A 13058-nucleotide genomic window follows, 5' to 3' on the forward strand; every position below is an offset into this window, starting at 1 on the left:
CCTCCCAAAGCGCTGGGATTACAGGTGTTAGCCACTGCACCTGGCCAACGGCACTATTTATAACTTTATTTTTTTAACTTAGCATAGTAAACATCTTTCCTTAGAATATTTGCCTATCTGTATGACTGAACATCTACTTTGTTAAGACAAAATGTTTAAAAAATAGACTACATGAATCTCAATTTGAATCTCAATCTATTTTAAGAGTTTTAAAATAAACTTCATGGGCTTAATAGAGACCCTGGGTAGTTCATGACCATCTGCTTTCAGATTCACTTTCAGATTAACATTCAATAGAGTGGGGAAGTCTCTACCACAGGCCCTAGCCCAGCCTGTCTTCCAATGTCACCACACCCAAGCACTATCTTAACTGTATTTATCCCTGTCAACCTCGAAGAAAGAGAGGCAGGAAGATTCAAAGTTCTGATCAGATAGTACATCTCGTTGCTACCAGTTCACCAATAAAGAGTCAAGAAAGAAATAGAAAGTAAAAGTATAAAATAAGATAAATTCACTGATTAGGAGTCAAAAAAGCAACAGAAAATAAAGGTGTAAACAATATAATGTCACCACCCACGTGCTCCTTGCAAAACTCATTATTCAGTGAATGAACAGCACTCCCAGTGATTTTTATTCCTTGTATTTTTGTTTTGTTTTGCTTTCTTTCAGACAAATGAGTTACTAAATATTTAACACAAGAGTTAGATCAGTGTCTTCTTTTACACACTGGAGCTCTATGGAATTGGTGAAAACAAATGGTCCTAACAAAGGAAATTAATCTCAAACATTTTGTACCAAGATGTGTGGCTGCTTTAAAATCCTATGCAAAGATCATACGGATTTACTGACAATCTGAACAGCTTTTCCTAAACGAAAACAAACACAGAACCAGCCTCAAAGTGATACACATTCTGATGTGCAAGAATATCAGCAAATTTGTCATATGCAGCAATGAGAAACTAATGATATGATAGAGCCTGTGCATTAGGAAAATTAATCTGGCAGCAGGAGGAAAACTGGGATGAAATAAACAGAAATAGGTGCAGGGAAGAGAAAGTAGAGGTAATAGGAAATAAGAAAAGGATAAAATTAAGATACACAGTCAGATGTAGCGTTTTCAGGGTTTGTTCATTCATCCAAAAAATATGACTGAGCCCCTGCTATGTATCAGGCCCTGGGAAAACCATGGTGAACCAACAGTACAGGGAGGGAAAAAGACATTAAGCAAGTGTACAAAAATAAATAAATAAATAGTGATAAGTGGTCAAAAGAAAGGAACAGGCAGTGCATGTTTTAGTTTGGGTGGATAGGCCAGGACATATGAGTACAGTTTCAAAGGCCAGAGAGAGTGGCCTGGCAACTGAGAAGGGTGGCCAAGGGTCATTATTATCCCAGGCAGAAGTGAGAGCTTCTTACCTCCTGAAGCATGAGAGAGGCTGGAATACATGAGGATCTAAAAGCCCAGCCAGTGAGTAATGGGAGGGTGGTGTCTGGTAAGGAGAGAGCCTTATGGTCCAAGGGAAAGAGTTTGTATCCCAAGGGCAATGGCAAATACTAACGTCTTCAGGATTCAGAACTGAACCTATAAGGATGGAGTAATTATGGTAGCAAAGAAACCAGGTAAGAAGGATCCTATCCCCTATGATATGGTTTGGCTCTGTGTCCCCACCCAAATCCCCAGTGTTGGAGGAGGGGCAGACTTCCCCCTTGCTGTTCTCGTGATAGAGTTCTCATGAGATCTGGTTGTTTAAAAGTGTGTAGCACCTCTCCCTTTGCTCTCCCTCTTTCTTACCAGCCATGTGTAGATGTGCCTGTTTCCCCTTCGCCTTCTGCCATGATTGTAAGTTTCCTGAGGCCTCTCCAGAAGCAGAAGCCTGTACAGCCTGCAGAACCATAAGCCAATTAAACCTCTTTTCTTTATAAATTACCCAATCTCAGGTATGTCTTTATCGCAGTGCAAAAATGGACTAATACACCCTACTACTGCACAAACCAGGAAAGAAAGGAGACAGGAAAGGGGATGCCAGGTTGCAGCAGGCATCAGTGCTGCTCACCAAAGATGTGAGTTCTCCTTGCAGATACACAGAAAGGATTGTACTTCCCTGCCCCTGGAGTTCAGTGTTGCCATGTGATTTGCTTTTGACACACAGACCTGCCACATTCAAGATGGGGGCTGTCCCATCAACTGAGGTCCCAGGACAATATGGAACTAGGCTCCCAGCCCACACTCAATGGAGAGGTAGCGTGCAGAAGACATAAACCTTTCTGTTCTAAGCCACTGAGATCTGGGAGTCCTTGGCCCATAACGACTGATTCATGACAGAACGTAATGAATGTAGTGGTTCTTGAATGAGGAAGGCAAAGGAGATAAACAGAAGAGACACAGGAGGAGTTACAGGTTTCAAAGCTGGTGATGAACACAGACACTCCCCACTAAAACAAGAATGTAAAAAGGACAACCTAACTTGGGATGTAAAGTGGCAATTTATGTTTCATAGATGCGGAACTTAAGGAGCTGGTAGGACAGCCAAGAAGAGTCAGGCAGGAAAACAGAAAAGCAGGTCTAGGGTGGGGCAGGGTGGGGCAAAGCCCGTGGTAGAAGGGGGAGAATCAGAACTGGAGATAAAACTGTGGAAATTGCAATGAGATGGTGCCCCCCTTCGGAATAAAGGGAAAAAATTAAATTCTATAAACCAGTGGTGGAGAAGAGACCCTTTAGAAATGTCCCTGTGTGGTGACTGCAGGAAAAAGAGTGAAGAAGACACAGGAACAGACATCAGAGAGGAAGGGGGAGACGCAGGAGAATCCTGTTCCACGGAAGGGAAGAGGGTGCTGAGTGGTATGGGGTGAGCACTGAGAGGCCGCCCCACACTAAGGACACGAGCAGGTCACGGCGATAGGGAGCTGCGGACGGTGAGGAAGCAGAGGCAGACCAAACAGCCAGTGTAGAAGTAAAGACAAGAGCTGGGTCAGTAGAGCCAAGAAGCCCCAGGCCAGGGAACAGCCAAGGGAAGAGTCCGTGACAAATAGCCTCCGGCATCTCAGAAACTCCCAGCCCTCCCTCTCTCCACCACTTGCTAAATTCTGAGCAACTTTTTAAAATTGCAGAAGCTCAAATACATGACAGGAAGAAAAAGAACTATCTCTTAGAATTAAGTGGCCTTGCCCTGAGGGCTCCAATTATCACAGCACATTCTCAAAATCATTTCTCCTGTCAATATTGACCAAAGTAATAAAAGCAATACATGTCAACTGTAGAAATCCGGGGAGGACAGAAAATTGGAAGAAAAAAAGTGAACTTCCCATCATCCCACATCCAGAGATAACCACTGTTAACATTCTGCATTCTGGTTCATGTTAAAGACTAAACACAGATAGGTCAGGCCGATAGCCAGTCAACGAATGTACATGAGAGATTTATGCTAAAGAAAAACAATTTTATGACAGGTATACTTTTAAAACCTCATGCTTATCAAACCTACATTCCATACTGTACAGTACAGCTTATGCCCATGTGAATGTGGCCCTGGAGTTACAGAATGGGGTAGCCCTCCAAGCAAAAGGTTTAACTTAAGACTGTGACCGAGAGATCTCTAAAGACAAATAGCTACAGGGCAAATATTGTTTCTAAGCTTACTGTTTGACTTTTACCGGTATGGTACTTACAGAGACAGACGTTTAGTGTTAACATGGGGAGGCAACAGGCAGAGTGGCTAGGAGTTCAGGGTGTGAAGTTACAGTGCTCAGCTTCAAGACCCAGCCCCCGTACCTACACCTGTGACCTTTAGGGGACTTAACCTGTGTGTGAAGTCCTCGGATGCATTCTAGGGCATCATAGATGGGTCAATAAATGCTGGCTCCAGAAATATTCAGTCAAGATAATCAATCTTTTCCTTTAGTAACATAATAAGAGCTTGCATTTGCTAAGCACTCACTATTAACTACTTTACATGCATTTTCTTACTTAATCTTTACTTTTAAAAAACTCTCTAAGATAATAATACCTACCAATCCCAATTCTCAGATGAGCAAACTAAGGCTCGGGCAATGTACGTTGCTCGAAGCCCTCAGCCAATCAGTGGCAAAGCCAAGGCTCATCTCCAAAGCCCAGGTCCAGCTGGTTTCTTCCTGAACTTTCATACTTTAAAAATCCCTCTCCAGGCCGGGCATGGTGGCTCATGCCTGTAATCCCAGCACTCTGGGAGGCTGAAGTGGGTGAATCACTTGAGGTCAGGAGTTCAAGACCAGCCTGGCCAACATGGTGAAACCCCGTCTCTACTAAAAATACAAACATAAGCCGGGTGTGGTGGCACATGCCTGTAATTCCAACTACCTGGGAGGTCGAGGCAGGAGAATCACTTGAGCCCGGGTGGCAGAGGTTGCAGTGAGCCAAGATCGCACCACTGCACTCCAGCCTGGGTGACAGAGTGAGACTCCATCTCAAATAAATAAATAAATACATAAATATCCCTCTCCACTCTTACATGATTATGCGTCCATGTTTTATGTGGTTTCTTTTATTTTACAAATAACTCTTGTATTTCACTATTATTGATTTCAGTATGTGCTATAAGGTACGGCTCCAACATTATTATTTGTAATACCATTTACTGAATGGTAACTCACCATATCCGACTACTACTCTCATGATACCTAAGTGCCTACACACACAGGCCTGCTACTGGATTTTCCCTGCCATGTCACACCTCCCATCCCAGTCTTGGGCCTGCCTGACAGAAAACAGTCACATTATTTACTCTCAGGCTTACACTTAGGGCAGGTGTCTCTAGGAAGCATATGTTCATGGCTGGTTTGAACTTCTTTCCTGAAATAGGTTTCAAAAAGACAAATGAAAAAATCTATTTCAGGATGTGTTCTCAGCCAATCAATGAAATTGTTCCCAAAGTTGGCAACTGTATTTATCAAAACTTCTCTCCCTTCCTCCAAAAAACTTGCTCTTCTTTGCCCAAGCTGCTCTGCTCCTTCTTGGTCCTACCTGAGCATACTAAGCATTTGCTCGATTTCTTTTTTTTTTTTTTTTGAGACGGAGTCTTGCTCTGTCGCCCAGGCTGGAGTGCAGTGGCGCGACCTTGGCTCACTGCAAGTTCCGCCGCCTCCCGGGTTCAAGCCATTCTCCTGCCTCAGCCTCCCTAGAAGCTGGGACTACATGCGCCTGCCACCACACCCGGCTCATTTTTTTGCATTTTTAGTAGAGACGGGGTTTCACCGTGTTCGCCAGGATGGTCTTGATTTCCTGACCTCATGATCTGCCTGCCTCGGCCTGCCAAAGTGCTGGGATTACAGGCTTGAGCCACCGCGCCCGGCCTCGATTTCTTATTCTTTCTTAGAAAAAAAAGAATAAAAGTCTTCCTTATCTCTGCATCTTCCAGGTCCAGGTGAATTCTTTTTTTTTTTTTTTTTTTTTTGAGACGGAGTCTCACGCTATCGCCCAGGCTGGAGTGCAGTGGCGCCACCTCGGCTCACTGCAAGCTCTGCCTCCTGGGTTCACGCCATTCTCCTGCCTCAGCCTCCTGAGTAGCTGGGACTACAGACACCCACCACCTTGCCCGGCTAATCTTTTGTATTTTTAGTAGAGACGGGTTTTCACTGTGTTAGCCGGAATGGCCTCGATCTCCCGACCTCGTGATCCACCCCCCTCAGCTTCCCAAAGTGCTGGGATTACAGGCGTGAGCCACCGTGCCCGGCCGGTCCAGTTTAACTCTTAATAAATTCTTTCCCAAATACACTGGTTCTGTGCTTTCATCTTCCTGTGGTCTCTGAACCACACGTTTGACTCTTTCCATAGTGTGCCTTAGTACTGTTAGTCACCTTAGTGGAGGTGACTGACCCACCCACCTGTTTAGATCATAAACCCTTCATGGGCAAGGGCCTACTCTGATGTGGTATCATGTTCTTAGCACCCAGCAGAGAGCCCTGCCCCAGAGTCGGCCCTCAGTAAATGTGGGCAGTGATTTCACAGTTCCTTCCCTCCCTGTTCAAACTCAAGGCACCTGACTACTAATAGTCAAATGGACTAGAAGGCAAAGGAGTGGAACCTTCTGTTGATTATCTAATCCGATATGCGCCTCCACCCTGCTTCCTGTATTTTGGGACATTTCTGTTTTCTCCACTGAGGGGTGGAGAAAAACAGTGCAGAGAAGCTCTGGCCAGTTACCAGTTTACTGACATCTGATTTTAAATTATAGCCAAAAACGAGATTTTACCTTTCTTGAGAATTTCAAAGAACAACATTACCGGGGTCGCACGTTACCTCTGATAGCACTGGAATCTTGAGCTGAATAAACGGGGCAGTGCGGGAAGCCTCAGGCAGACTCAGGGACATTACTACCCCATACTTCCTGTCTGCCCTCCTCCAGTAACAGCCAAGCGAAATTTAGCAACGACCTGACTTGGTTTCATTTGTATTGTTGGAACTCAAAGGGGTGTGGAGTGGCATCGCTGGCAAGGGCTTGACATCGAAGAAGAGTCTGAAGCTGAACATAATGAGATAAGATCAGTACGGAAGCCGGGCAGCCCGAAGACTTGTGTATTAATACCCAAGTGCAGGACAGTCAGCACACCCATGCAAAGGGATGTGACCTGATAGTCACAAAAATCTTTCAGAGAAAAGACACTTGTAGGCCTTAAGTGGTATTAATACATCCTCTTAGATCTAGGCCATTATGATGCCATCTTTAATACATCTGAAAGACCTGAGGTAAAATCCTTTCCGGAGCTCCAAAAGTAATCATAACTCAATCCTGCTCAGGGAATTCTTTCTGGCGTTTCTTGTGAGCTTGCATACGTTCTGAACATGCCACCTTCCTGACTATTCTAAATTATGGAAAGCTAATTCTGAAATTGTGAGGATTCTTCCTTCATTACCAAAAATCATAAATTACTTTTCCTACAGTTAAACACGTTCCTAGTAGTACCTCCACTACTTTTATAAAAGCAGCATAGGGCTGGGTATGCTGACTCGCACCTGCAATCCCAGGAGTTTGGAATTGCTTACGCCCAGCTCGAGACCAGCCTAGACAACAGGGCAAAACCCCATCTCTACAAAAAATACAAAAATCAGGCAGGCATGGTGGTGCATGCCTGCAGTCCCAGTTACTCTGGAGGCGGAGGTGAGAGGATTGCATGTACCCAGGAGTTCAAAGGCTGCAGCAAGCCATGATTGTGCCACTATACTCCAGCCTGGGTGACAGATAAAAACTGTCTCTAAAACAATAATAAACAAGGCCAGGCGCAGTGGCTCACCCCTGTAATCCCAACACTTTGGGAGGCCAAGGTGGGTGGATCACCTGAGGTAAGGAGTTCGAAACTAGCCTGGCCAAACTGGCGAAACCCCATCTCTACTAAAAATACAAAAAATTAGCCGGGCATAGTGGCAGGCACCTGTAATCCCAGCTATGCAGGAGAACCACTTGAACCTGGGCGGTGGAGGCTGCAGTAAGCCAAGATCATGCCACTGCACTCCAGCCTGGGTGACAAGAGCAAGACCCCGTCTCAAAAAAAGAAAAAAAAAAAAGAATAAATAATAAATAAAAACAGCTTCAAATAGAAGCCCATTGGTGGAATAAGGGACTCTAGAAAAAAACAAGTATGTCTCTTATTTAACAGAGCAGGAACCCTGAAGTTCAGAGACTTAAGTAGCTGGTAGAATATACGCCAGCCACTGGCTAAGAGCTTCACCCACATAGCTCAATTAATCCTTGCAACTACAATACAAGGAAAGTATGATTATTATCTCCAATCTACAGATGAGGAAACTGAGCCCCAACAAGGTTAAGTTATATACCTAAGACGGTACAGCTGGTGAGGCATGGAACCAGGTTTACAACCCATGCTCTGAACTACTAAACCTCTAAGATTAAAACCCAGAAATCCTGACCCCATGGAAGGTTCTCTCCATTATAAAGAATTCTGGCTGGGCTCAGTGGGTGGCTTACTCCTGTAATCCCTGCACTTTGGAAGGCCGAGGCGGGCGGATCACCTGAGGTCAGGAGTTTGAGACCAGCCTAGCCAACATGATGAAACCCTGTCTCTACCAAAAATACAAAAATTATCCGGGCATGGTAGAACACACCTGTAATCCCAGCTACTCGGGAGGCTGAGGCAGAAGAATCACTCAAATCTGGGAGGCAGAGATTGCAGTAAGCCAAGATCGCGCCACTGCACTCCAGCCTGGCAACAAGGCGAGACTCCATCTCAGGAAAAAAAAAAAAAAAAAAGAATTCTAAAGCTCATGAAAGAGCTAACCATGTCTGACAAGGCCTGCAAAGCTTTTTTAGGCCCTGATTAGAACAAACTAACAATCAAAGATTTTTTTAAATAATCTGGGAAATGTGAAGAGCATACTAACAAGTTGTTAATTTATCATAATGACATTATAGTTATGTAAGAATGGACCCTATTTTTAAGTAATGTATACTAGTTATATAGAGGTGAAATGATATAAGGCCTGGGACTCACAATCACACATGAAAAAGAATAGGAAGAAGAGACATATGAAGCAAGTTTGGCAAAATCTTGATAATTATTCAATCTGAATGATGAAATATGAAGGTTCATTATACTATTCTCTCTACTTTTTGTATGTTTATTTTCAAGCTTTTCAAACAAATTAATAGAAAATCATTCATAAAGGTCCACGAACCTGAACCCATGAAAAATGAAGCTATTGAACAATGAAAAATGGGTAAGCCCACGTTATGTTTACATTTTAAAGCTTGTTTTTAATGGCAGCCTTTATCATCCGCGGAACTATTTAATTTCATTGTTTCTGATCTTATGACCATCCACTCATCAATACTTGAAGCGTGGGAAGAGCTATTGAACGCATACGTAGTTTAATTTTTTTAAATCCATCTGCAGAACTGCTTTATTAGTCAGCTAGTTAAGAATATTTATTGAGCATTTATGTTGTGAGCATTGTATTAGTGCTGACTCAAGTTATTAGACAGAGAGCAGAGTAATTACTTCCATCTAAGGACAGATTCACAGACCACGGGTTGCTGCTCTGCCTCCTGAGAAGTCCAGGGTTACCTTACCTCACCTCTCAGACCTTCATACAACGAAGCCGGGCCAGAACTTATGCGGCAGGTGCACCTGCTGTGGCTCCCTGACACTGGAGCCATGAGAGGAAGTAGGCAGTGGCAGAGTACCAGGCAGGAGGTGGGGGGATGAGGTGTGTGGGTAATTTTTAGTATCTGTAGGCCCTCCCAGATTCTTCCTTCTGCAATTCAGAACCATCACAATGCATTTCCTATTTCCCATTCAGTCAGGCGCCCTCACATGCCAGAGCAAGCCCACCCGCTTCCCTGCATTTTGTATCTGTTCCATCACAGCTTTTGTCAGACAAGTGACCACAGACAGACAAGACTAACAGTTAAGACAACAGCCAGGCCATCTGGCTCTTCATGCATAAGGGTGTCCAGGGAAAACGGATGTACTACTAAAGTATCATGACATAACACAGTTGGCAGGCCGTCACATGTGGGAATGGACACTCCTAGGTCACCATTAGTAGGCCATTCTCCGACAGGAAGGGGATATTCGGGGACCACTGTATATCAGCAGTGTTGTGTCTGCACCGGCACTCCTGGGCTCCACCAGCACGACTTATTAAACCAGTACCTGCAGCACCTTGGAAATCATGGCACACTAGCACACTTTATTTACTGTTGTTCTGCCTCAAATCCCTGATGACCACGGCAGACCCCAGATAAAGGAACCGAGTTTTGTGTGAGAACAGAAAAGATGACAAAGAAGTTGCAGGCTTTATCCTTAACATGCACTGGCAAAAGTCAGGAAGATGCAGGAAGCCATACAGAAGTTAGCTGGTCATGGAAGAGATGACCAGGTTCTGGTCTATTCCCAATTCCTGCTCTACTCCTTACCTAATCGACTTCCCTAAAATAGAAAAATTAAATCCCTGTTTACTACGGATCAAACTGGAGTTTGAGAAATCTGGAGTGAGTTGGCAGAGCTAGCAATCGAGAGAAAATTCAAACTGAGCAAACTGGACACAGAAATCAGCGAAGTTTCATCTCCAATCTCCACAAACGTCATTCACGCAATTTTGTGTCTGCCCATGAAGGGCATCGATCTGCCACCAAAATGATGCATCCGCCCCTGTGTTAAGGGGCCCGGCACTCTGCCCCGACACTCCCCAACACACCGCGCCACAAAGCCCAGACAACCACTTCCAAGGCCCATCTTCTTGCACTGTTCCAACAAACACCACAAGTCACACCCACCCACAAACAAGCCCGTTTCAAGAAAACAAATGCCGGCGGCAACGCAAGGGGCTGCTAAAAGTTTCCAGCTGCCCGGCAGAGCTCGCTCCTGCTCAAACGTCGCTCCACTCCCGCACCATGCAGGTGAACCTGACTATTCTAAATTATTGCAGTGCGTTTCCAAATACAGCAGAACCAGCACTGGCTGTGAAAAACTTAATAGAAAACTTCATCTTCCTCACACCCAGAGGCCTATTCTCTAAAGACGTTCTGCCACGTGCAGATTCATTTTGGGTTGCTTGCTTTGCTTGCTTCGAACCCCCAAAGGTCACAGGAATTTGCACCAATGCTAAATTAGCGAGGGTTCCCATCATGCCCCCCAAGCTTCCCTAAAAGGCAGCCAAACTTCAGGATACCGGCTTGGGGAGGGGGGACGGGGCGCAGGAGAGAATGCCGAAGCCCTTCCCTCCTGGAGTTCAGCCCACTCAAAGCGTTCGCAGGGGCATCTCCCACCCTGAGCGCAGACTGGATGAGGAAGCCCCATCTCAATTCCCCTGCGCCCCTCCAAAACACTGGAGGAGAAGGAGGCTGGGGGAGGGATGCGGGGGAGGGGGGAGAGTGTAATTTCCCAGTTGACAGAAAGCAGGTAAATTGGGAGAAAGCGGGGTGAAAAGAGTGAGAGGGCGACGTCACTCCGCGGAAATTTCCCAGGAGGAAGGGGGCAGCTATGGGGACAGAATCTTGGGTGGCCTAGAGGGGTCTGGGAGTTGCAGCCCCTCCAGGACCTTCTCTTCTTCCCTGTCCAGCCCCCTCCCGCCCGCCCCACCTCTTGATTCCGCGGACCCAGCACGGTCTGCCGCTCCGCCTCAGCCCTGCCGACTAAGAGGCGCCCGGCCCGGGCCCGCAGCTGCCTGCGCCCCCTCCTCCCTCCCCCGGCCCGCGGTCGTCCCGCACTCACCAGGAGCACGGAGCCGCGCACCACCTCAGACACGCTCTGCCGCAGCTCGGCCGCCGTGCCCGGCTTACTCAGCGCCCGGGTGAACTTCCGAGTCTCCGCCGAGGCGTTATGGCTGCGATCCTTCCGTGGCTCCTGCCACTTCCACTTTCCTTTCCGTTTCATATGCCTGTTCCTCGCGGCTCCGGCCTGGTTGCGGCAGCAGCTAGGTGCTCTCGGCGCTCCGGTCTGCTCCTGCCTGCTGCTCCTTATGCTGCTGTTGCCTGCTCTCTGTCTGTTTCAGCTGGCTGTCGTTCAGCTGGTGCTCTGCGCGAAGCCATTGCCCTAGCGTTCCGGGACGTCCGCGGCCCCCAAGTGATTACCGCAAACAGCGCCCGGCCCGCCCGGGTGACCGTGCGTGTGGCGGCGGCGGCTCCCCCATGCCACCAGCCTCCCTCGGCGACCGCTCGCCGGGCCGCCTCCTCGGGGCGGGGTGTCCGGCGCGGCGCGGGCGGGGCGGGGCGCCCAGAGGGCGGAGGAGGGGCCGGCGCGGCGGGACGGCGGGACGGCGGGCCAGGCAGGTCGGCGCGGCCCGGCGCTGGAGCTAGGCTGCCAGACTGGCAGGGGTGGCGTTTCGCGCGAGACCCTCAGCGGGGAAGGTGGGGGGGGTCGGGGTTGCCTCCGCTTCGGGTCGCACGTCCTAAGACCCGAGGAGGGGACTGCGCACGCCACCAAGAGGGCGCACAGCCGAGGCTGGACGATGCGCGGTCTCAGAGCCGGGTTTCCTGCCCAGGGAGCCCGGCTGCGCTCGAGGGGACCCCGATGTCACCGGGAGGGTCTGGGCTCGGTGCACCACGCCCCGCTCTGCTCCCGGGGCCTCTGCGGGGACGGAGGTCTCAGGAAAGTAGCCTTTACGCGGCACCGATCGACACCCCCAGCCGGCCGGGCGGACCTGGACGGAGCGTCCCTGCTCGGGACCTGGCGCGGAGCGCCGCGCGCTCGTGATGGCGCCTCGGCCTCCCCACCGTTCGGTCCCGGGAGGCACGGAGCTCCCGGCGGGAGAATGACGGCTGGGCCGGGCCAGGCGTGGGAGACTCCCAGACTCCGACCTGCCGGGACGGCCAGCTGCTTCACCTTGGACGTGGGCAAAACTTCGGAGCCTCGATTATGTCGCCTGTAACCTGAGGACAACGGCCTGGAAGGGGCTCAGGTGACACGGCAGCCCTCACAGGGGCCGATTTAACCGGTCTGCCGCCCCTCCGCGCCGGACCGCCAGGCGGGGTCCCAAGGAAACCGGGATGCGCCGGCTTGCGAGCCCACCGTGACGCAGAGCTGGCGGCCGCTAGCGACAGCCACCCTGTGAGGGACTTTCCCCCCAACACCCTAACCGCTTTCCCGTCCCTAAGGGTCCCCTGCCGCCCCGGCTCCCTCTCTGTCTCTCTGAGGAAGCCCGGCGCAGCCTAACCCTCCCGGGGCCGCGGAGAGGGCGCGCCAGGCGAGGATTTGCGCCAGGCCCGCGGCGCATGCTCAGTGGTTGGGGACTGGGCGGGCACCCCGGGCGGGGAGCCTGACTGAAGGGCGGCTCTGCTGATTGGTCGGGCTGCTCACGCCACGCCCGTTGCTTCCCGGTGGACAGTTCCTTACCTGCGGGGTCGGCCTCCGTAGAGCGCGGTAGCCTTGAAAACCCAGTTTTGGGAGAATCCCTGCCGCGTCTCCGGCCCCAGTACCCAGAGGTTTCATAGCCGCCATCACTGCGGTGGAGGAGGCCGCCTGTCGCTTCCCACCCCACCAGAAAGCCTAACACTGGCCTGAAGCGTAATCTTAAAGTGGTAGGGGAAAATACCGATCTAGCGCGGAAAGCAAAACACCTCCCTTCTTGG

General features: G+C 49.1%; 1 protein-coding gene across 22 annotated transcripts in view; it reads right to left on the bottom strand.

The window, feature by feature from the left end:
• Positions 1-13036, bottom strand: part of DOCK9 (dedicator of cytokinesis 9) — a 299896-nt gene extending 286860 nt beyond the window's left edge. For 13 of the 22 annotated variants that reach the window (XM_031655631.1, XM_031655627.1, XM_031655620.1 and 10 more), the window contains exon 1: positions 11203-11375. In XM_031655631.1, coding sequence (XP_031511491.1) covers positions 11203-11364 — 162 coding nt within the window. In that variant the 5' untranslated portion in view covers positions 11365-11375. Of the gene's footprint in view, positions 1-11202; positions 11465-12822 lie in introns of those variants that run through there. The other 9 variants (XM_009192144.4, XM_003914024.5, XM_003914026.5 and 6 more) reach the window with 2 other exon arrangements.
• Positions 13037-13058: the final 22 nt, after the last annotated feature.

This window comes from Papio anubis, chromosome 15, assembly GCF_008728515.1.
Source record: "Papio anubis isolate 15944 chromosome 15, Panubis1.0, whole genome shotgun sequence".
NCBI lineage: Eukaryota > Metazoa > Chordata > Mammalia > Primates > Cercopithecidae > Papio > Papio anubis.